This window comes from Thermobia domestica, chromosome 16 (assembly GCF_964235325.1).
Source record: "Thermobia domestica chromosome 16, izTheDome1.hap1.1, whole genome shotgun sequence".
In the NCBI taxonomy this organism is placed as follows: Eukaryota; Metazoa; Arthropoda; class Insecta; order Zygentoma; family Lepismatidae; genus Thermobia; species Thermobia domestica.
In genome coordinates, this window is record NC_137469.1 from 109,955,016 (window position 1) to 109,971,891 (window position 16,876).

The 16,876-nt window shown below is 34.5% G+C and overlaps 1 protein-coding gene across 1 annotated transcript in view; it reads left to right on the forward strand.

Annotated features, from left to right (window-relative positions):
- LOC145672567 (Fanconi anemia group D2 protein-like) overlaps positions 1-16,876 on the forward strand; it is a 114,300-nt gene that overhangs the window by 72,039 nt on the left and 25,385 nt on the right. Inside the window, exons 12-14 of the mRNA XM_081741726.1 lie at positions 825-982; positions 3,816-3,970; positions 16,568-16,671. Of these exons, the coding sequence (XP_081597852.1) occupies positions 825-982; positions 3,816-3,970; positions 16,568-16,671 (417 nt within the window). The remainder of the gene's footprint in view (positions 1-824; positions 983-3,815; positions 3,971-16,567; positions 16,672-16,876) is intronic.

A 16,876-nucleotide genomic window follows, 5' to 3' on the forward strand; every position in this document is an offset into this window, starting at 1 on the left:
CTGTGGTCACACTTGGCGGACGAATCACTGCCAACGATTATGTCGCAATTTTAGGAGACCACTTGCATCCTATGGTCCGGATGTTGTTCCCGGACAATGACGCCATCTTCCAGGATGATAATGCACCCATTCACACAGCTGGCGTTGTTGCAGCGTAGTTTGAGGAACATCGGGATGAAGTTCAACACCTCCCCTGGCTCGCCCAATCCCCAGATCTCAACATAATTGAAGATCTGTGGTCCGTCTTGGAAAAACGACTCCGGCTACGATTTCCACCTCCATCCTCTCTCACAGAACTGGCCAATGCCCTGCACGAGGAATGGTGTAAAATTCCACTTGCTACAATTCACAACCTCTATGCCTCCATCCCACGTCGCATCAAGGCTGTTCTGAAGGCGAAAGATGGCCCGACACCATATTAATCTGGTAAGTTTTCGTTCAGGTGTTTCCATTTTTCTGATCACCATCTGTACATTTTAAAGATATTCTATATATTTTCCTTAGAAGGGAAGAAAAAAAGAGTTGGGGCTGTAGTTGTTAAAATAACGTGGCCATATCTCGAAATCCTTTAAGAATGGAGACATGTTAATTAAATAAATGTTTTAGGAGTTTTATATTTCCCTTAGAAGGAAAGAAAAATGGGTTAAGGTTGCAATTGTTATAATATCCGTATCTCGAAATCCGTTAAGATTTAGGATATGTTACGGATATGAGAAGTGCGAAGCCGTAGGTCGAGCATATTCTGGAGGTCTGGGGGCGAAGTCATCACTAGCCGAAGGGTAGGTCTTCTATATTAATTAATAATAAGTATATGTTACTTTCAGAATTTGCAAGATAAAATAGAAGATTTTGATCTTCATGACACCCGTATGTTAATGGATATCCTTTGTAGAGTGGCTTTCCTTCAAGGAGATAGTGGATCGTCCTTCCAGGATGAACTCAATATCTTATTCAAGAAACTTCTGTTGAGTATGAATATGATGTAAGTATATTGTGAAAAGTGTTTGTAAGATACGTTTGTGATTTTTTAAGTGACTTAATAATTTGAGACAAACTGGATTGAAAGGAAGAAAGAAAAACGAAAGCAACCAGAATAATGATTGTAAGAGATACTGTAAGAGGCACACTTTGATTAATCAATTACAAGAAAAAGAAGAATAATTCTTCATTCATGTTTACAAGTAATACTGACGTTATTCTTAGAAGAAATCAAACAGCGACAGATAAAATAAATCTTTTCCAATAGAGAAAACTATGAAGTACATCAGGTTTACAGCGAAGGACATACTTTTTCACGCCTTAAAAATTCTATTTTCTCGAAAACTACACATGAGAATTTACCCTCAAGCATGTCATTTGGTGTATCGATTGATATATGTTTTTAACCTTTTAAACAATATTAACGTTAAACAAAATTTAAAGTTTGAATTAATTTTTAGCTATTTTCCATTGACCTTGCTGTATTCCGTCGTCTGGATAGTATCATAATGAAAAGCTTAATTAATGTGTACTTCAGTATCAGTCCTATTCTAATAAGTGGCGATGAAGTAATGTGAAGGTTTACCTAAACCGCTATATATTTATTCTGTTTGGGTCAGGGAGACACAAAATCCCAAAAACTACTTTGTGGGTCACCATCAATTTTTGCCAAAATATAGAGGGTCAAGAGTTAGGAATCGAGTTGATGGAAGTGATCCACCGAGTTGATGTCAAGATATGAACAATCAAAAATCGATTCCCATGCGTAGGATAATATAACAATCGGAAAAGCAAATTTCCCTTGTGTTATGCAACACCCACATCTTAGCTGTTACTGTGGTTGCCTGTCAATCAGGCAAAATTTCTTAATTTTTAAGGAGTTCTGTGTACCAAGAACTTCTTTATATATTTTTAATTTTTACGTTGTATAAACTGTGACGAACCAAACTCCTTCACACGGTATACACTGTGACACTGCTATTTGTTAGGTTTACAAAAAAAATATAGTTTTTCTCGGTTTTATGGTAACTACACATGGAGGTTAACACTCACCCGTATCATTTTGTTAAGCACAATAAGACCTGCCGATCGATGTCTTTCTCATCTTTGGACAAATTTTTTGCCGTTAAACGCTAATAATAACGTAATTACAGGGGTGAGTGGTAAGTTTTGCAACATGAATGAGCAGTGAAATCTAATTCGGAAACTTTTAAGAGTTCGTACTGGGCCATAACGTCTTGGAAGCAACCCAAGACATTTGTTCTGTGAAAGATAACGAGACAGTTGATCACAGCACGATAACTAGATAGTTTCGAAAATTTTGGTTGTGTTAAAGAAACCCCGCCAAACAACCGTGGATTTTCGATATCGTGCTCCAGGCGGTCATAGAGGCAAAGCCAACAATTAACACTCAGAAATTATCAGACGAGCTCAGTAATATCATAGTAAGTTAGTGACTGAAATGATTACTGAATTTTTGACTTATCTTTATATTAAAGTGTAACGTGTTGCCTAGTCACCAATAGGTTTTTATGCTTTGAGAGATTTGGTCTCCTACAACTTCTTAAAAAAAGGCTTTGTAATAAGTGTCAACCTAGAACCTCTTCTGAAGGGGTTTGTATTTAAAACCTCAAAGATATTCCATGAGACTGATGCATTTTAGACATCTCGATCTGTTTATCCATATATTTGTAAAATCTGTGACATATATTGGTCCTTCCTTGCAAAATTTTGAAGATTTCGTAAGACCATACTACTAATGTTTTTAGCTTTTCTTTGTAGCAGCACTAGAAATAGATAATTATTTGACAGGTTTTAAGACAGGTTAAAGATGTGACTGTAACAATAAAACTTGTATTGATATATCCCATATGCAAGACATTATAAAAAGAAGTTAATCATGATTGTATGGTTGATCATAAGAAAACAGCTAGTATTTCCAAATAGTATAGAATTAATAAAATCAATACTGCTTATGAAAGTTGTGTAAATTGACATAAAGTCTTTCCGATGAAAGAAAGAAAGAAAAGGTATTGAAATCCGAAAAATGTAATTCTAATTTTCCTGCTACTTAATATGAAAAAAGTACAGGAGACATACTTGTTAATCACACTTTCGTTTTATGGGGGCCAAAATGGTAATTGAGAGGAAGATAAACTGTATTTAACACTATAGTTCGAAGAGCATTGTATCAATAAACTTAAAAAGGTACTCATCTTTTTCTTCGCTGTATCCTGTTCGTGATGCCAAACACGACGATGGCTCAACATCGGGTTTTTCAAAGCACTTAATAGGCACATTGTACAACATCGATAAAGTAAAAGTGAACAAAAAAATCTTCATAATTTATAGAAAGACATGCATACGATGAGGTCGAACGATCATTCGAGTGATGAGATCAAAGTTAAACTCCGACATGGGCGTTCTGTGCAGGTATTGGAATAACATCATTGACACCTTCATCGTTGTTATCAGTCACAAAAGAAGGAGTACAAAGATTTAAGATTTGCGTACTGTGTGCAATCTCCAGAATTTTTTGTTCTCAAGCATATTTTTTATTATTGTAAATATAATAATAATAACAGATGTAACTAATTTTCAAGTATCCTATCTTCACTATAATCTTTCCATACCCATGTCTTAATAATGTTGACAACTGTCATTAGAAATTCGATTTTAACGTATTCGTTTGCACTTAACTACAGAATAAGAAGAACAAAGTGAGTGCTTTCTAAGTTTATTGTATTTAACACATTAGTTGTTTAATTATTCAGACCATACCTTGATTGATTATTTGTAATGTAATATTTAAGAAAGATATATTACATCAATTTCAGATACAGAAGAAAAGGTGTAGTTGGTATTTGTATGGCTGTAAAATCTATGGCAGTTTTTACAGAACAGTCGTCTTTAAATATTAGTTCAGACACTTCTGTCTCAAGCATAAGCAGCTTGCCTAGCGAAACACTGAGACAAGCAGCGATACTGCTCGGTAAGTTCGTTTGTTTTTGCTAATTGGAATGTTGGACGTTATTCCTTTGCAGAAGAAGCCTTCAGTGTCTATCATTAAGAAATAAATAATTTTAAAAAAAATGAAAACTTCAGTATAGTTTTGTGGTTGTGTAAGATTATTATAAAAATAAAATAAAGAATTTTGCAAATTCATTTCTTTTTAATAAGTTTGTTCTTAAAGTTATATTTAGGAGTGTACAGTATTAAGAGACGTAGAAGATTATTCTAGAATTCCTTTGAAAATAGGCATAAGTGTTTTAAAATTGAAGGGCCCTCTGCAGTAACAAGGCAAGTCGAGTTACCTCGATTCCTGGTAAATCATAGATAGAGAAGGCGTGTGGACTTACTTTCCTTTTCCGTCATCTGTAGTGTGTATACGAAGCGTCTGTTGTGAGAAAAACACAATTCATCTGCATCGAGTCGCCGTTTCCCAATGTGGATAACAGAGGGCGCCGTTGTCTGCAGCTAGTGAAGCAAGCACTGGTAGATGCGAGGAGGCGACGTGACATGTCTTGAATTTTTGTTTTCAAGAGACTGTTCAAGTGAAAGCACTGGTACGGAGACATACTTGACCATTTTGTTCTGAAATGGACAAAATCGAAGCAGTTGAATCAGAATGACAGAAGCGGAAGGGATAAAAGAGAAAGATAAATCGTGAACTCTGGCAAAGAAATATAGCAAAATCAGGGTGAAATGCAGTGGTTTGTTTCTTTCCTCGATGTCAATATGAAAATTCAAACTGTGCTCTAAAAATCTGAATATTGGAATATTCGGATTTTGAAAAATTCGAATTCGAATATCCGGATTCAGATTTAAATCCGGATTTCAGATGTCGGGTTTAAAAATCAAAAGTCATGATTTGTAATTCGTATATCTAATCCGAATCCGGTTTTTCGATTTAGCAGTAAATCAGGCAAGGAGGAGAGGTGACCCCCCTCCCCCACATGGATCTGTGTCAGTTTTACAAACGTATAGTGAGTGGTGTCAGAGGAAAAGCTTATTCCATGCAGGTATCACCACTGAACATCATTCTGTTCTTCCTCAAGAAACCAGTCAAGCTGGGAATCAAGAATTCAAAGAAGAAGAATGTGGAAGCTCTGCTGCGATTTGTTTCTCTTGGCAAGCAGTAGTTTTACAGAAACGTGCTGAACACTGCTTTTTTTTATTATTATTATTTTTAATCTGTGCTCCCGGATTGTGAATCTGAAATGGTTGAATCAAATTTGGAATTTTAAATAAGCCTCAGGACAGTACAGTTTTCGGATTTTGTTGCCTACAACTCTCAGATTATTGATATTTTGTATCCTCGTGTATTGCAACTAGAGATGCAAGGGCTCGGAAATAACCGGCTTTTTTGGAAAAAAACTCGGTTTTTTCTGCTTCGCTTTTTTGCTTGGGAAATTTTGGGCTTTTTTCAAAATTCTGCTTTAAATTGATAAAGCAGATTTTGTTTCGCTTCTCTATAACACAAAAAGTCATTTAATTAGTGGTTGATGCCGATAATAATATAAAACCTCGAAAATAAACCATGAATTTCGAAAAGATATTTCAAACAATTTTACTTCTCAACAAATTTACATTATGAATTCCAAAGGATTAACCAATGTATATAATAAGTAGACTTCGGATTTTTGCATATTTGCATGTTTTATTCCTGATGTGATATTGATATGCTCTTTAAACAGAAATTCGTTTCAGCTGTTTTGCGGTAAAATAGCAGAGTTTTATAGTGCATATATTTGCATATTTCGGAGGTTAGTGCATGTTTATATCGTTCCTGCATATAAATGCATATTTAAAGGCACGACCAAATTGATAATTTTTAACGACCAACAACTTTCCTCAAAAATGGAATTTCAAGTTTCTAATATAAATAGACTGAAGTTCTTTAAGTGTTTCATTGTTGTCAGTTTAGAATATCTTCCAAAGTCTGTGAAATTAAAATAAGAAAAGAGTGGGTGATTCATCCTCCACAGAATTTGTTCTTGATGGCACAAAAATGTTCAAAAATTTGACACAATTCTGAGCTAATTAAAATTCGAATTTGAAGATGTCGCCGTACAGATGATCGAAGTAGTCGAAATTTTGAAATGGTCCTCCCTCGTTTATTTGAATGGTACAAATTTTTTGGACAAAAATTGGACGAAATTCTGAGCAAGTTAAAATTCGAATTTGAAGGTGTCGCACTACAGGTGATCGAAGTTGCAACATTTTGAAATAGCCTTCCTTTGTTGACTTGAATGGCACAATTTCTTTTGATGGTACAAATATGTATGGAAATTAGACAAAATTGCAATTCGAATTCAAAATTCTGAGCTAATTGAAATTCGAATTCTAAGATGTTGCATTACAGGTAATCGAAGTGGCTAATTTTTCAAATGACCCTCCCTCATTTATTTTAATGGTACAAAATGTTTTGGTGCTAGTACTTTAATGCACAGAAATTGAACAAAATTGTAAACTTGTTAAAATTCGAATTTAGAGACGTCGCACTGCAGGTGATCGATCTGGCCAAATTTTGAAATGGCCCTCCCTCGTTTATTTGAATAGCACAAAAACTTTTCGTGGTTGGACAAAAATGGACAAAATGCTGAGCTAGTTAAAATTCGGATTTGAAGACGTCGCACTACAGATGATCGAGGTGGCCAAATTTAGAAAAGACCCTCTCTCGTTTATTTGAATAGCACAAAAACTTTTCTTGGTTGGACAAAAATGGACAAAATGCTGAGCTAGTTAAAATTCGGGTTTGAAGACGTCGCACTATAGATGATCGAGGTGGCCAAATATTTCCGTATCTATCTTTTCTATTTTTCTCTATTTCGAAAGTTTCTTTTTGTATAGGCCTAAGTATTTCCTTTAAATATTCTAAGAATTCAAGATTGTCATTCTGAGCCTCCCTAGTTTATTTGAATGGTACAAAATGTTTTCTTGGGTGAACAAAAATGGATAAAAAATGGACAAAATGCTGAGCTAGTTAAAATTCGGATTTGAAGACGTCGCACTATAGATGATCGAGGTGGCCAAATTTTGAAATGACCCTCCCTAATTTATTTGAATGGTACAAAATGTTTTCTTGGGTGAACAAAAATGGATAAAAAATGGACAAAATGCTGAGCTAGTTAAAATTCGGATTTGAAAACGTCGCACTACTGATGATCGAGGTGGCCAAATTTTGAAATGGTCCTCCCTCGTTTATTTGAATGGTACAAAATGTTTTCTTGGGTGAACAAAAATGGATAAAAAATGGACAAAATGTTGAGCTAGTTAAAATTCAGATTTGAAGACGTCGCACTACAGATGATCGAGGTGGCTAAATTTTGAAATGGTCCTCATTCGTTTATTTGAATCGTACAAATTTTTTGGGGGTGGACAAAAATTGGACAAAATTCTGACCTACTGAAGTTAACATTCAAATTTGAAGATGTCGCACTACAGGTGATCGAAGGAACAAAGCTCACTTGGCGCGAGTTGGATCAAACCAGAGACCCCATGCACCAGAGGTGAACACTCTACCACTGAGCCACCGTGAATCCTTTTGGTAATTTGAATGGTACATATTTTTTTTCTTGGATGAACAAAAATTGGACAAACATGTCACACTACAACTAAATGGGCCCGAAAAATTTTCTAGAAGTTATCTTCTGAAACAATGGATTGAAGTTGAGAGACATTAACAATTCAAGAAAATATATTTTACAAAGTGTATGCTAAACAAGTAATATTTTCAAAGTAAGTAGGCTTGTTTAATGAAAAGGACATTTCTATTTCTCACAACAGCAAAAGCTCAAACTTCAGAAGCGCTTAATTTTTTGGCCTTCTTATATTCTCATAGCAGTTTCAAGTCTGGTAAGGAGTTTATACAACTATGAAACAACCCAGATTTGGCTTTTTTTCATACTCGACAGAGTCCATTCCAAAGAAACCGTTCAAGAATGTATTTCGGGAAGAAATGAACAACCCTTTTGAAAATGAGCTGTACAATCGATTAAAATATTTGCTTTATAAAATCTAAAACTTGTTACAGCAGTTACTTTCTGAGATAAGTTCTCAAGTTTTCCTTTAAGGAGTTTAGGAGACTATTAAAATAAAAGCTTGTGTTGCTTTGATACACCTCGGTTTCTCGAAACGTATCAATAACTTCAGCTTCTTCACATTTATGCTCCATGCCTCGCTCAAATCACGTTATTCAATTTAAAGTATCAATATTATACATTGTAAATTGTTGTTGTTTGAAACGGACAATGTTATGCTAGAAAAAAATATTGAATTTACACAAAATTGGCTACAAAAAGTAATTTCAAGTGATTTATTTTCTTTTAAACAATAACAAGGTTTTCGAATACAGGCTTTTAATGCAGTGAAAACTACCTTCAACAGGCCCCGTATTAAACGGAAATTTATCTTAAATGGAAATACTTCACGGTCCCATGAATTTAAAGGTAAAAAAATAATGGCTATATTATCTTGATTAGACGGAACCTGTGTTGCCAACAACCAATGTTAAAATATACTTTTTAACGTAAATTTTCAAGTTCCCTAATGCAGCATTTAGAGAAATTTTAGACATTTCTGTGAGAAGTTAGGTATATGAACTACATTGTCTGTAAACGTCTTCGTTTACTGGTTACCCTACACATTTAACCTTGAGTCCACCGCCAAGTAAGGCCCTAGATACCGTGCGAGTTTCTGAACGAAGTGCAATTTAAATAGTAAATTTCAAATACCAATAACTCGTTCTCTAGATGGTCTAGATACATGGAACAAAGAGCATAATATACACAATAGATCGAAAGGGAGACTAAAGTAGAGGGAGAGCGTTGAAAAGGACATATCATCTACTTTTTGTCTCGACTTTTGAAGCCGTATGTAAGTTTTGTTTTCACTGTAAGTTTTATGTGTATTAATTCGTAGCATAAATAAATACTGTAATTGAATACGGTAGGCCTATGTACAAACGTCCATTACATGTATGTACCTTATTTATTTTTCTCATAGATCTATCTTCCTTAACTTTAAAACCTTTAACGGAAATTTTTGCGAGTCCTGTTCAATTTCGCTAGACAGGTTTCATTATGTGCTTATACCAGAAATGTTTATTTGCTTCTCTGAGTATATTTATTCTTTATTTACAGATACTTGGCGTATTCTTTTTTATTTGTAAATTTATAAATATTATTTTACATATCTATATCTATTTATCTATCTATCTATCTATCTATCTATCTATCTATCTATATCTATCTATCTATATATATATATATATATATATATATATATATATATATATATATATATAACTGGATGTATTTTGATTTTCACATATTGACTGTGAGCTGTTTGAACTCAAAGAAACCAAATGTATTCACGAAGCCTTGGACGCTTGCGGAGCTTAAAACATTAAAAGCAACCTTCCATTTATCAATTTCAGTTCAATTTCGAATATCATAACGAGATTAAAAGAGCGATGATTAGGACTTTGTAGTGTATTTGAGCTGTTTAATTCAATAACGAAACAGACGCCACCAAGACCAATCGGACAAGCATTTTTTCGAAACGCACAGACAATAGACGCGAAAAATCCCGGCATAAAATTCTTGTCTAATGTAAATAAAGTGTTCCTGAGAACAACGACGCACGAATTTCAGATTTTTCGGCAAGTAACATTGCTTCTTTGAAATACTGTCTCTTAACAACCCGTGACATGGAAGGAATATTTTCGATGTACAGTAACGTTTTGACTGATAAATGTAGGTTTTTGCCAGAAAACAGCGAAAATTACACAGTTGTGTATTGTAGCACGAATGCATCATAGTTATATCCAAGTATATGTAGTTCAAGTAATACAACTTTTTTCTCTAAAGTAATAAAAATTCCTCATTTAACTTTAGCTTCTGATTGGTGCATATTATAATTTTTATTGCATATTTTCAGTGCATATTTTCGTGATTTTTAGCGCATATTTGCATGCATATTTTGCCGTTTTTTAGTGCATATCGATCCGAAGTCTAATAATAAGATTTATTTTAACCTCCTATATACAAAAGTAAGCAGGGTTGGGAAGAACCATGGCTGTTTTTGAAAATGCCAAAAACCCGTTTTTTGGGGCGAGTTTAAACTAGTTTTTTTTTTTTTTTGGCTTAAACCAGGTTTTTTTTGGGTTTAGATATTTTGCTTTATGTATTTATATTACATATTGACAGAAATAAGTTTGTTTCGCCTTGGTGTTATTATGCAACAACGGGGTTATGCTGGAAGAAGTCACATAAGTTTAAAGAAGTTCGGTCAGTAAATTCCTTAAATTCGGAAACTCCCGCCCTAGCCATCGGGAAAATCCCGTCATTACTCTAAATGTAAAACAATAACGGAAAAATCCTGTTATTGCTTTGCATGTAAAATTTAAAGGTCAACGTATCATAATCAGTACGCTAAAACTGAGGTATTAAATTACAAATTTAGTACGTACATATCATTGAAAGTCCAATCCAAGCTAATGTTGGAAGCTACGTAGGCAATCGATAAATTATGCCAATTTCTATCAATATATTTAAGCAACCTTGGCTTTATAAAACAACAGGCACTCAGGCATGCAGAAATATACAATTTGGTTTCCTTTTGTATGTTCAGGCTTAACATCCTTACGTAATATTGAGGTTATCAAGGAGAAGACTCGCTTAAAATTACATCCGAACCGCTACTTTGTTTACGCATGAAAGAAGGGTTGTGGTTCAACCGAGAATTGAACATGGGACACCTTGATTAAAAGGTGAAAAGGAAATAAAACTAATGCAGATTGTTTGATGTGTGGAAACGTCACCATGAAGTTCACACGATTCGTATTTTTCGTTCTTTTTATTTATTTATTTATTTTATTTATTTATTTATTTATTTTTTTTTTTTTTTGGTTTAAACCAGTTGTTTATTTAAAAAAAGAAAAAAAGCAGCTGGTGTAAACCAGCCAACCCTAAAAGTAAATACTTCTTTTAAAAAAATACACAAATAACTAGCAAAATTCTATGTAGTATTTTTACTTCAAAATATTCCATACCCTCTTTTTGGAACAAAATAAAATTAAAATAAAATATAAGAGAAGTACTTACATTTATATGATACACTTAAAGGCTGCACATCTAGAGCTTTTGGTTCTGTATATTCTTGAAATTCTATAGTTTTATATAACCACCATCACGGTTTACTCAGTCCTCAAGTTTTCTGAATTTTTAACAAGAGGGATTCAACATATAAAGGGTATGAGGCAAGAACATGGTAACCCACACTTTTACTATTTTAAGAAATTAGAGATTTTCTGCTGCACAATCCATTTGAAAGACGGAAAGCTGATTTTTCACATAAGACTATACATGAAGGACTGAACGAAGCGGTATGCGTTGCTGTCTATCTGCTGCATAACTCAGCAATTGAAAATTTGTTGGTTACCATGTTCTTGGCTCACACCCTTCATATCATTACGGGACTCTCCCCACCCCACCACCACCAGAAAAAAAAAGAAAGAAAGAAAGAAAAAAGAAAAAGGACTACGGAATATATTTAAGTTAAGACAAATACAACTGCACAACAAACATGACTGAGTGGAGCTTTTGCGCTTCTATCGGGAAGTTCGGGATTCAATCCAGTATTCGACTATTCTAACAAAGCTTTTCTTCATTCCATCTGTGAAGTAGAAATAGTGCGTGTACTGTGAGTTGGCCGACTTCCTTTCTTATTGTTTTTAAATCGTTATTATTACTAATTACCAGCAGTGACGGTTTTGCGAAGGTTAGAGGGGTGGTCTTTCGGACTGAAGACTGTTCCCCAAAATTACGGAATGTCTAAAACAAAGGAAATATCTATTAGTTATGCCTTTACTCATAAACTTTAAGCTCCCGTCAAATAAAAATTACGAATGTTTAGAAAAACTAAACATTAGTGAGAAAAACCCCTCCCAAAATACTCTTCTAAATCCGCTACTGATTCTCAATATAAAATGATCTTCAAGTTTGTATTCGGAAGATTATCGCTAAATATATCAACGAAACGAAATGTTATGCCTGTACTCATAAACTTCAAGCTCCTCCCAAATAAAATTAGGACATTTTAGAAAACGAAACAATCAGAGAAACCCCTCCCAAAGTACTTTTCTCAATCCGCTACTGATTATTTGTATAAATTAGTATTCAAGATTGTATCCGGAAAATTATTGCTAAATCGTTGCACAGCTACAGTATAACAGAAATGTGGAAGTACGGTTTGACGGATATATTGAAAGACGTACGCTTTGACGGATATATAAAAAACACAAGTTTAACTTTTGCGCTAGAAGCTAGAGTACTAAGCTCTTAGAAATGAAACACGGATGACCAACTATAATGAACTAGAGAAGAAAAAAAATGTCGATAACTCAAAAGTTAAATAGCCTCTAAAATTGCCCTCAAATACTACATTCTTCATGTTAGCTTTAATTCGTAAAACATGTACTCCATCCATCTTGATGGTGAATTTCAGAGCGAAATATGGCATTTATGTCATGGAATTCTTATCTAACTATAGAATATACTATAAGAAAGCTATTTAGATAGAAAAATCATGAAAATGAAAAAAGCCAAAATTTCCAAAATTCTCGTGTTTTTTTTTCAAAAAAGCCGGCTTTTTATGTGAAAAAAAACCATCGATTCAAAAAAGCCGGCTTTTTTTGCATCTCTAATTGCAACACATAAACGTTGTCACACACGTCGTGTGTTCCTACTTTCCTTTTTCTTTTCACCATTAGTTTAGATTATGCAATAACAAGGTAAATGCTCACTTTTCCACCTTCATTTTTTATTATTCCGTATTTTAGGTATACGCCATTTTATGCTTCAAAGCACAGACCAGATGCTACACCACTTTTCTCCATAGGTTTATATATACAGATTAACTCCTGTTAGTTAGCACGTTGCACTTCAAGTTTATAAGCTTTGTAACTCAAAAGGTCCATTTTTCACTTACCTTGTTATTGCAGAGGACCCTTCAATTGTAACTACCATTCATTCCACGTAAGCTCTCCCTCTTTGCCGTTTATCACTACAAAAGAGAACAAGTTACTGGTCATATCAGGGAAGGAAGCTCTTTAAGATAATTGTATCAAATTTAAATTTTTATCTTTTCATTGGTTGTCTTTTCACAATTTTATGGAACCACTACCAAAAATAACTATATTTAACTTTTCATCTTTAAGAGAAGTATTAATTATTATTTATTTATGTATTAAAGATTTGATTTTAGTCATATTTTTTAAACTGGATTACTAGAAACAAGTTCTCAATCGTCACAGAGTTAATTTGACTGATCTTTTCATTTAAGAGTTGGGGAGGTTGTGAGGCATTGCAATCATGTCCTGGTTCTGCCCTTGTATTCTGGCAACTCTGTGAAGTAACGAAGCTAACCACTTATATCTCCCTTCTCACCACCTCTTTCATCCAACAACAGAACATAAACACAACAGTAACAACTCTACAAATGAGTACAGTAACTCGTAAGATATACATTTTTTTTTTTTTTTTTAAATTTCCCGAGACTATGCAATTGTAAAATAATAGGAATAATTGAGAAGTATTTAGTGAAAATATGAATCTCGAGAAAATATATGTACCGCAATCTGGGAACAAACTCGCAATCCTACGCTTCGCAAAGATATTTCTCTAACATTAAATATTTTAATATTCGACGTATATGTCCTTAGGCTGAAGGAGACGAACGATAAATGACAATAGTTTGTAGTGAAAGAGTAGAGTGAAATAGTGTGACTTCAAATCCTCGTTGCCATAATAATCGCCATTTTATTTGCTAAATAATACGGGCTAAGAACCTAAATACAAAGGGAAAATAATGATGTGTTAATATCCAGACAGCAAGCATTAGAAGAGTAAGAAATATTTATATTTTTTAAAGATTTCCGATAAATGAAACTGAAGAAAGATAGAAAAAGTAGTTAGGTAAATATGCTAAATACTATTCCGTCAGATTTAGTGAGTATTTTAAGTGATGTCAGCGATTTCACAGGCTCTATGAAATATTTCCTCTGATGTGCATTTTATATATTTAAATTTTGAGGTTACATTACGTCTCATTGTGAACTCAATTTACCTTTGGTATTACATTTAAATAACGTGGAAAATTTTGATTCAGTTAGCATTGGTGTATAGCTCTTATTATAAACGGGAACAGAATTCGTGTTTAAGTTCCTTAAAACCTATACAAAACCACTCATAAATCTTTTTTTTTTTTTTTTTTTTTTTTCAATATATAAAAGTAAGGTGCATCGAAAAGTAAGGTGAATTTTCGATGTACTAAAACACGTGCGGAGATAAATATCTGAAACTGGATTATGTTTGGCACATAGTTTCATACTAACATTCGACTTAAAAACCATTGCGATCGAAACATGCACTGCAACGCGACATTAAATCGTCCATGCCCTATGCAAAGAAATGTTGCTCCAAGTTCCCTAACCAGGTAACCGTAACCTTTTATGCATCTTCAGTATATCGAAACGCTACCCACGGAGATATTTTTTAGGGGTCCAAACAAATGGTAGTCGGAAGGGGCTAAGTCAGGGCTATACATAGGATGGTCAAGAATTTTCCAGTTGAAACTCATGATGTGCGTACTGGTCCGTTGGGTTGCATATAATCATGCGTTACCATGTAGTGGCTCTCCTAGTGGCTGTTTTTGTCTCTAAAGTATGGCTGCTTTCAGCCCGTCCATGGTTTGGCACGCCCCCGCCAAGTGAACTTTGTGGTGGACAAACACCGTGTGCGTGAGTTTTCTCGGGGTTCTCCCGTTTCCTCCCACTTCCTTCATTCCACCATTTCATTCATTACTGATCATCACCGTCTCCTTTAGCCTAACCGGCATAACTGTGGGACGTAAAACAAAGATTTCATTTCATTTCATGGTTTGGCACTACGTGTCTGCAGTATTGTTCGTATTCTTTGCCGGAAATTCAACATTAATAACAACCTGACAGTCCCAAAACACAGTAGCTAGTGTTTTCTTGGCAGATGTAGTCTTAAATTTAAATTTCTTGGCGACCTGTTAGGACCGATGTTTCCATGTCATGCTCTGCGTTATGACTCAGGTGTCTGTAGGGATATTAGGGTTTCATTGCTCGTTTTGATGCGATGAAAGAAAAAATATTCTTCGTGAACATATCGTGTGAGATGGGTCAGGGAAATACGCATTTGAAGGTGTTATTGATCCTCACTTAGATGATTCGGTATCCAGTGGACACACACTTTCCTAAAGCAAGTTTATCATGGACGATACTCCTCACTGAATCATATATAAGATTGGTAATGTCATGCAATCTCACTCATGTGTCTTCACGAATCATCGCACCGACGTCCAACATATTCCTGTCGATGATGGACGTTGCTAGTCTACCACTTGCGAATGCGTTGCACCACACACACGCGTGTTTCTGCAACACTCTCTCCAGAGATCTCCACCAGTTCTCAATAAATGTCAGATGGTTTCTGTCTCTTGGCCCGTAAAAAACGAATAACAGCGCACTTCCTCCTTAGAGTAATGTTCAAATCGATGCGCCATCTTTAAATTGCTCTAGGTACCAGACGGATTGGCGTAGAAGGCTGTAATTGCCGTCAGACTTCCCTTACCTTGGTATCTGCAACATATAAAAAAATATAATTAGCTACACAACAAAATACTCTCGGTTTTAGGTACAAACTTTGATACACCCTAGCACACATTTAGCTACAAGCATACTTTTTTTTTTATTTTTCTATCCATTATAATTGTGCGCTTCTATTGTAAAGGGTGGATGTAACCAAGAATGGGCGTAAGAAACGTATATGCACCATACAAACAGCATTATTCTAACAGTAGGTAATTTTTTTAATGTCGTATATTTCCACTGTTCTCGTTGTGCCTACAGCACTTTACTCTCCTAATGGATAATTGCTTCTTCTTACGGAGGTCTTCATGGTCATAGCTCTTAGGTTACTTATGTTATTTCTACCTTATCACTTTACTTAGTGGTAAGATGCCTATAGAAAAAAAGTTTCTTAAATGTTTACTGTTTGTAAATTACTAAATTTTGCTTTAAATTTTGTAAATAGTGGCTTCGTACTTTCTTAACCTGTACTTTTTCCCACCAAGATATTCTAAAATGTGAATAATTTTACAGACTTTGTTTTTACTTGTAGCAAATTTTACAATACGCCTTTCTCCTGTCACATTTATATGGATAAGAGTTATGAGTATTACCGTGGTAACGGAGAGGAAGTGACGACATAACTATTTCAGTCCATTGGTAAAATGAAGCTCGAAAACCTCGAGAGAATTTACGAGCATGATGGTCCATCAGAATCTCGTGTGACCTAAAGTAGAACCTTCGTACCAGAAATAGTGCACTAAGGCAGCGATCGTGCCTTCCCCTTCCTACCGCTGAGTCGCGATGGCCTTCTTTACCCACTAGATTTTCCGTAACTCACCTAAGAATTTGATTTTGTTATTTAGTGATTTTAATCGATAACTAACATATTAAAATGATGTACAGACATTATATAGTATTTTTTTTCAGACTTAGCGGAAGTTAATTCGGAAAGCAATAACGAAGTACTGGGTCTTTATTACGATCAGCTTGCAAGCACGTTTAGTGCCAGTGAATTTGACCTTCAATTCATGGTAAGTTCAATAAAGAATAAAGATATAAAGAAGTCTTTGTAAATTGTTTCAGTGATATTTTAATTTACAGGTATTGCGTACAAGAAAAGATTGTGAAGAGCAAGGTAAAAATTATAATTATAATAAAGCGATACGTGAGACAAAGTTTGTTTTCTGGTCATAAAGCTCTTACCTTACAAAAGTCGAAATATCTAAAATGTAGTGA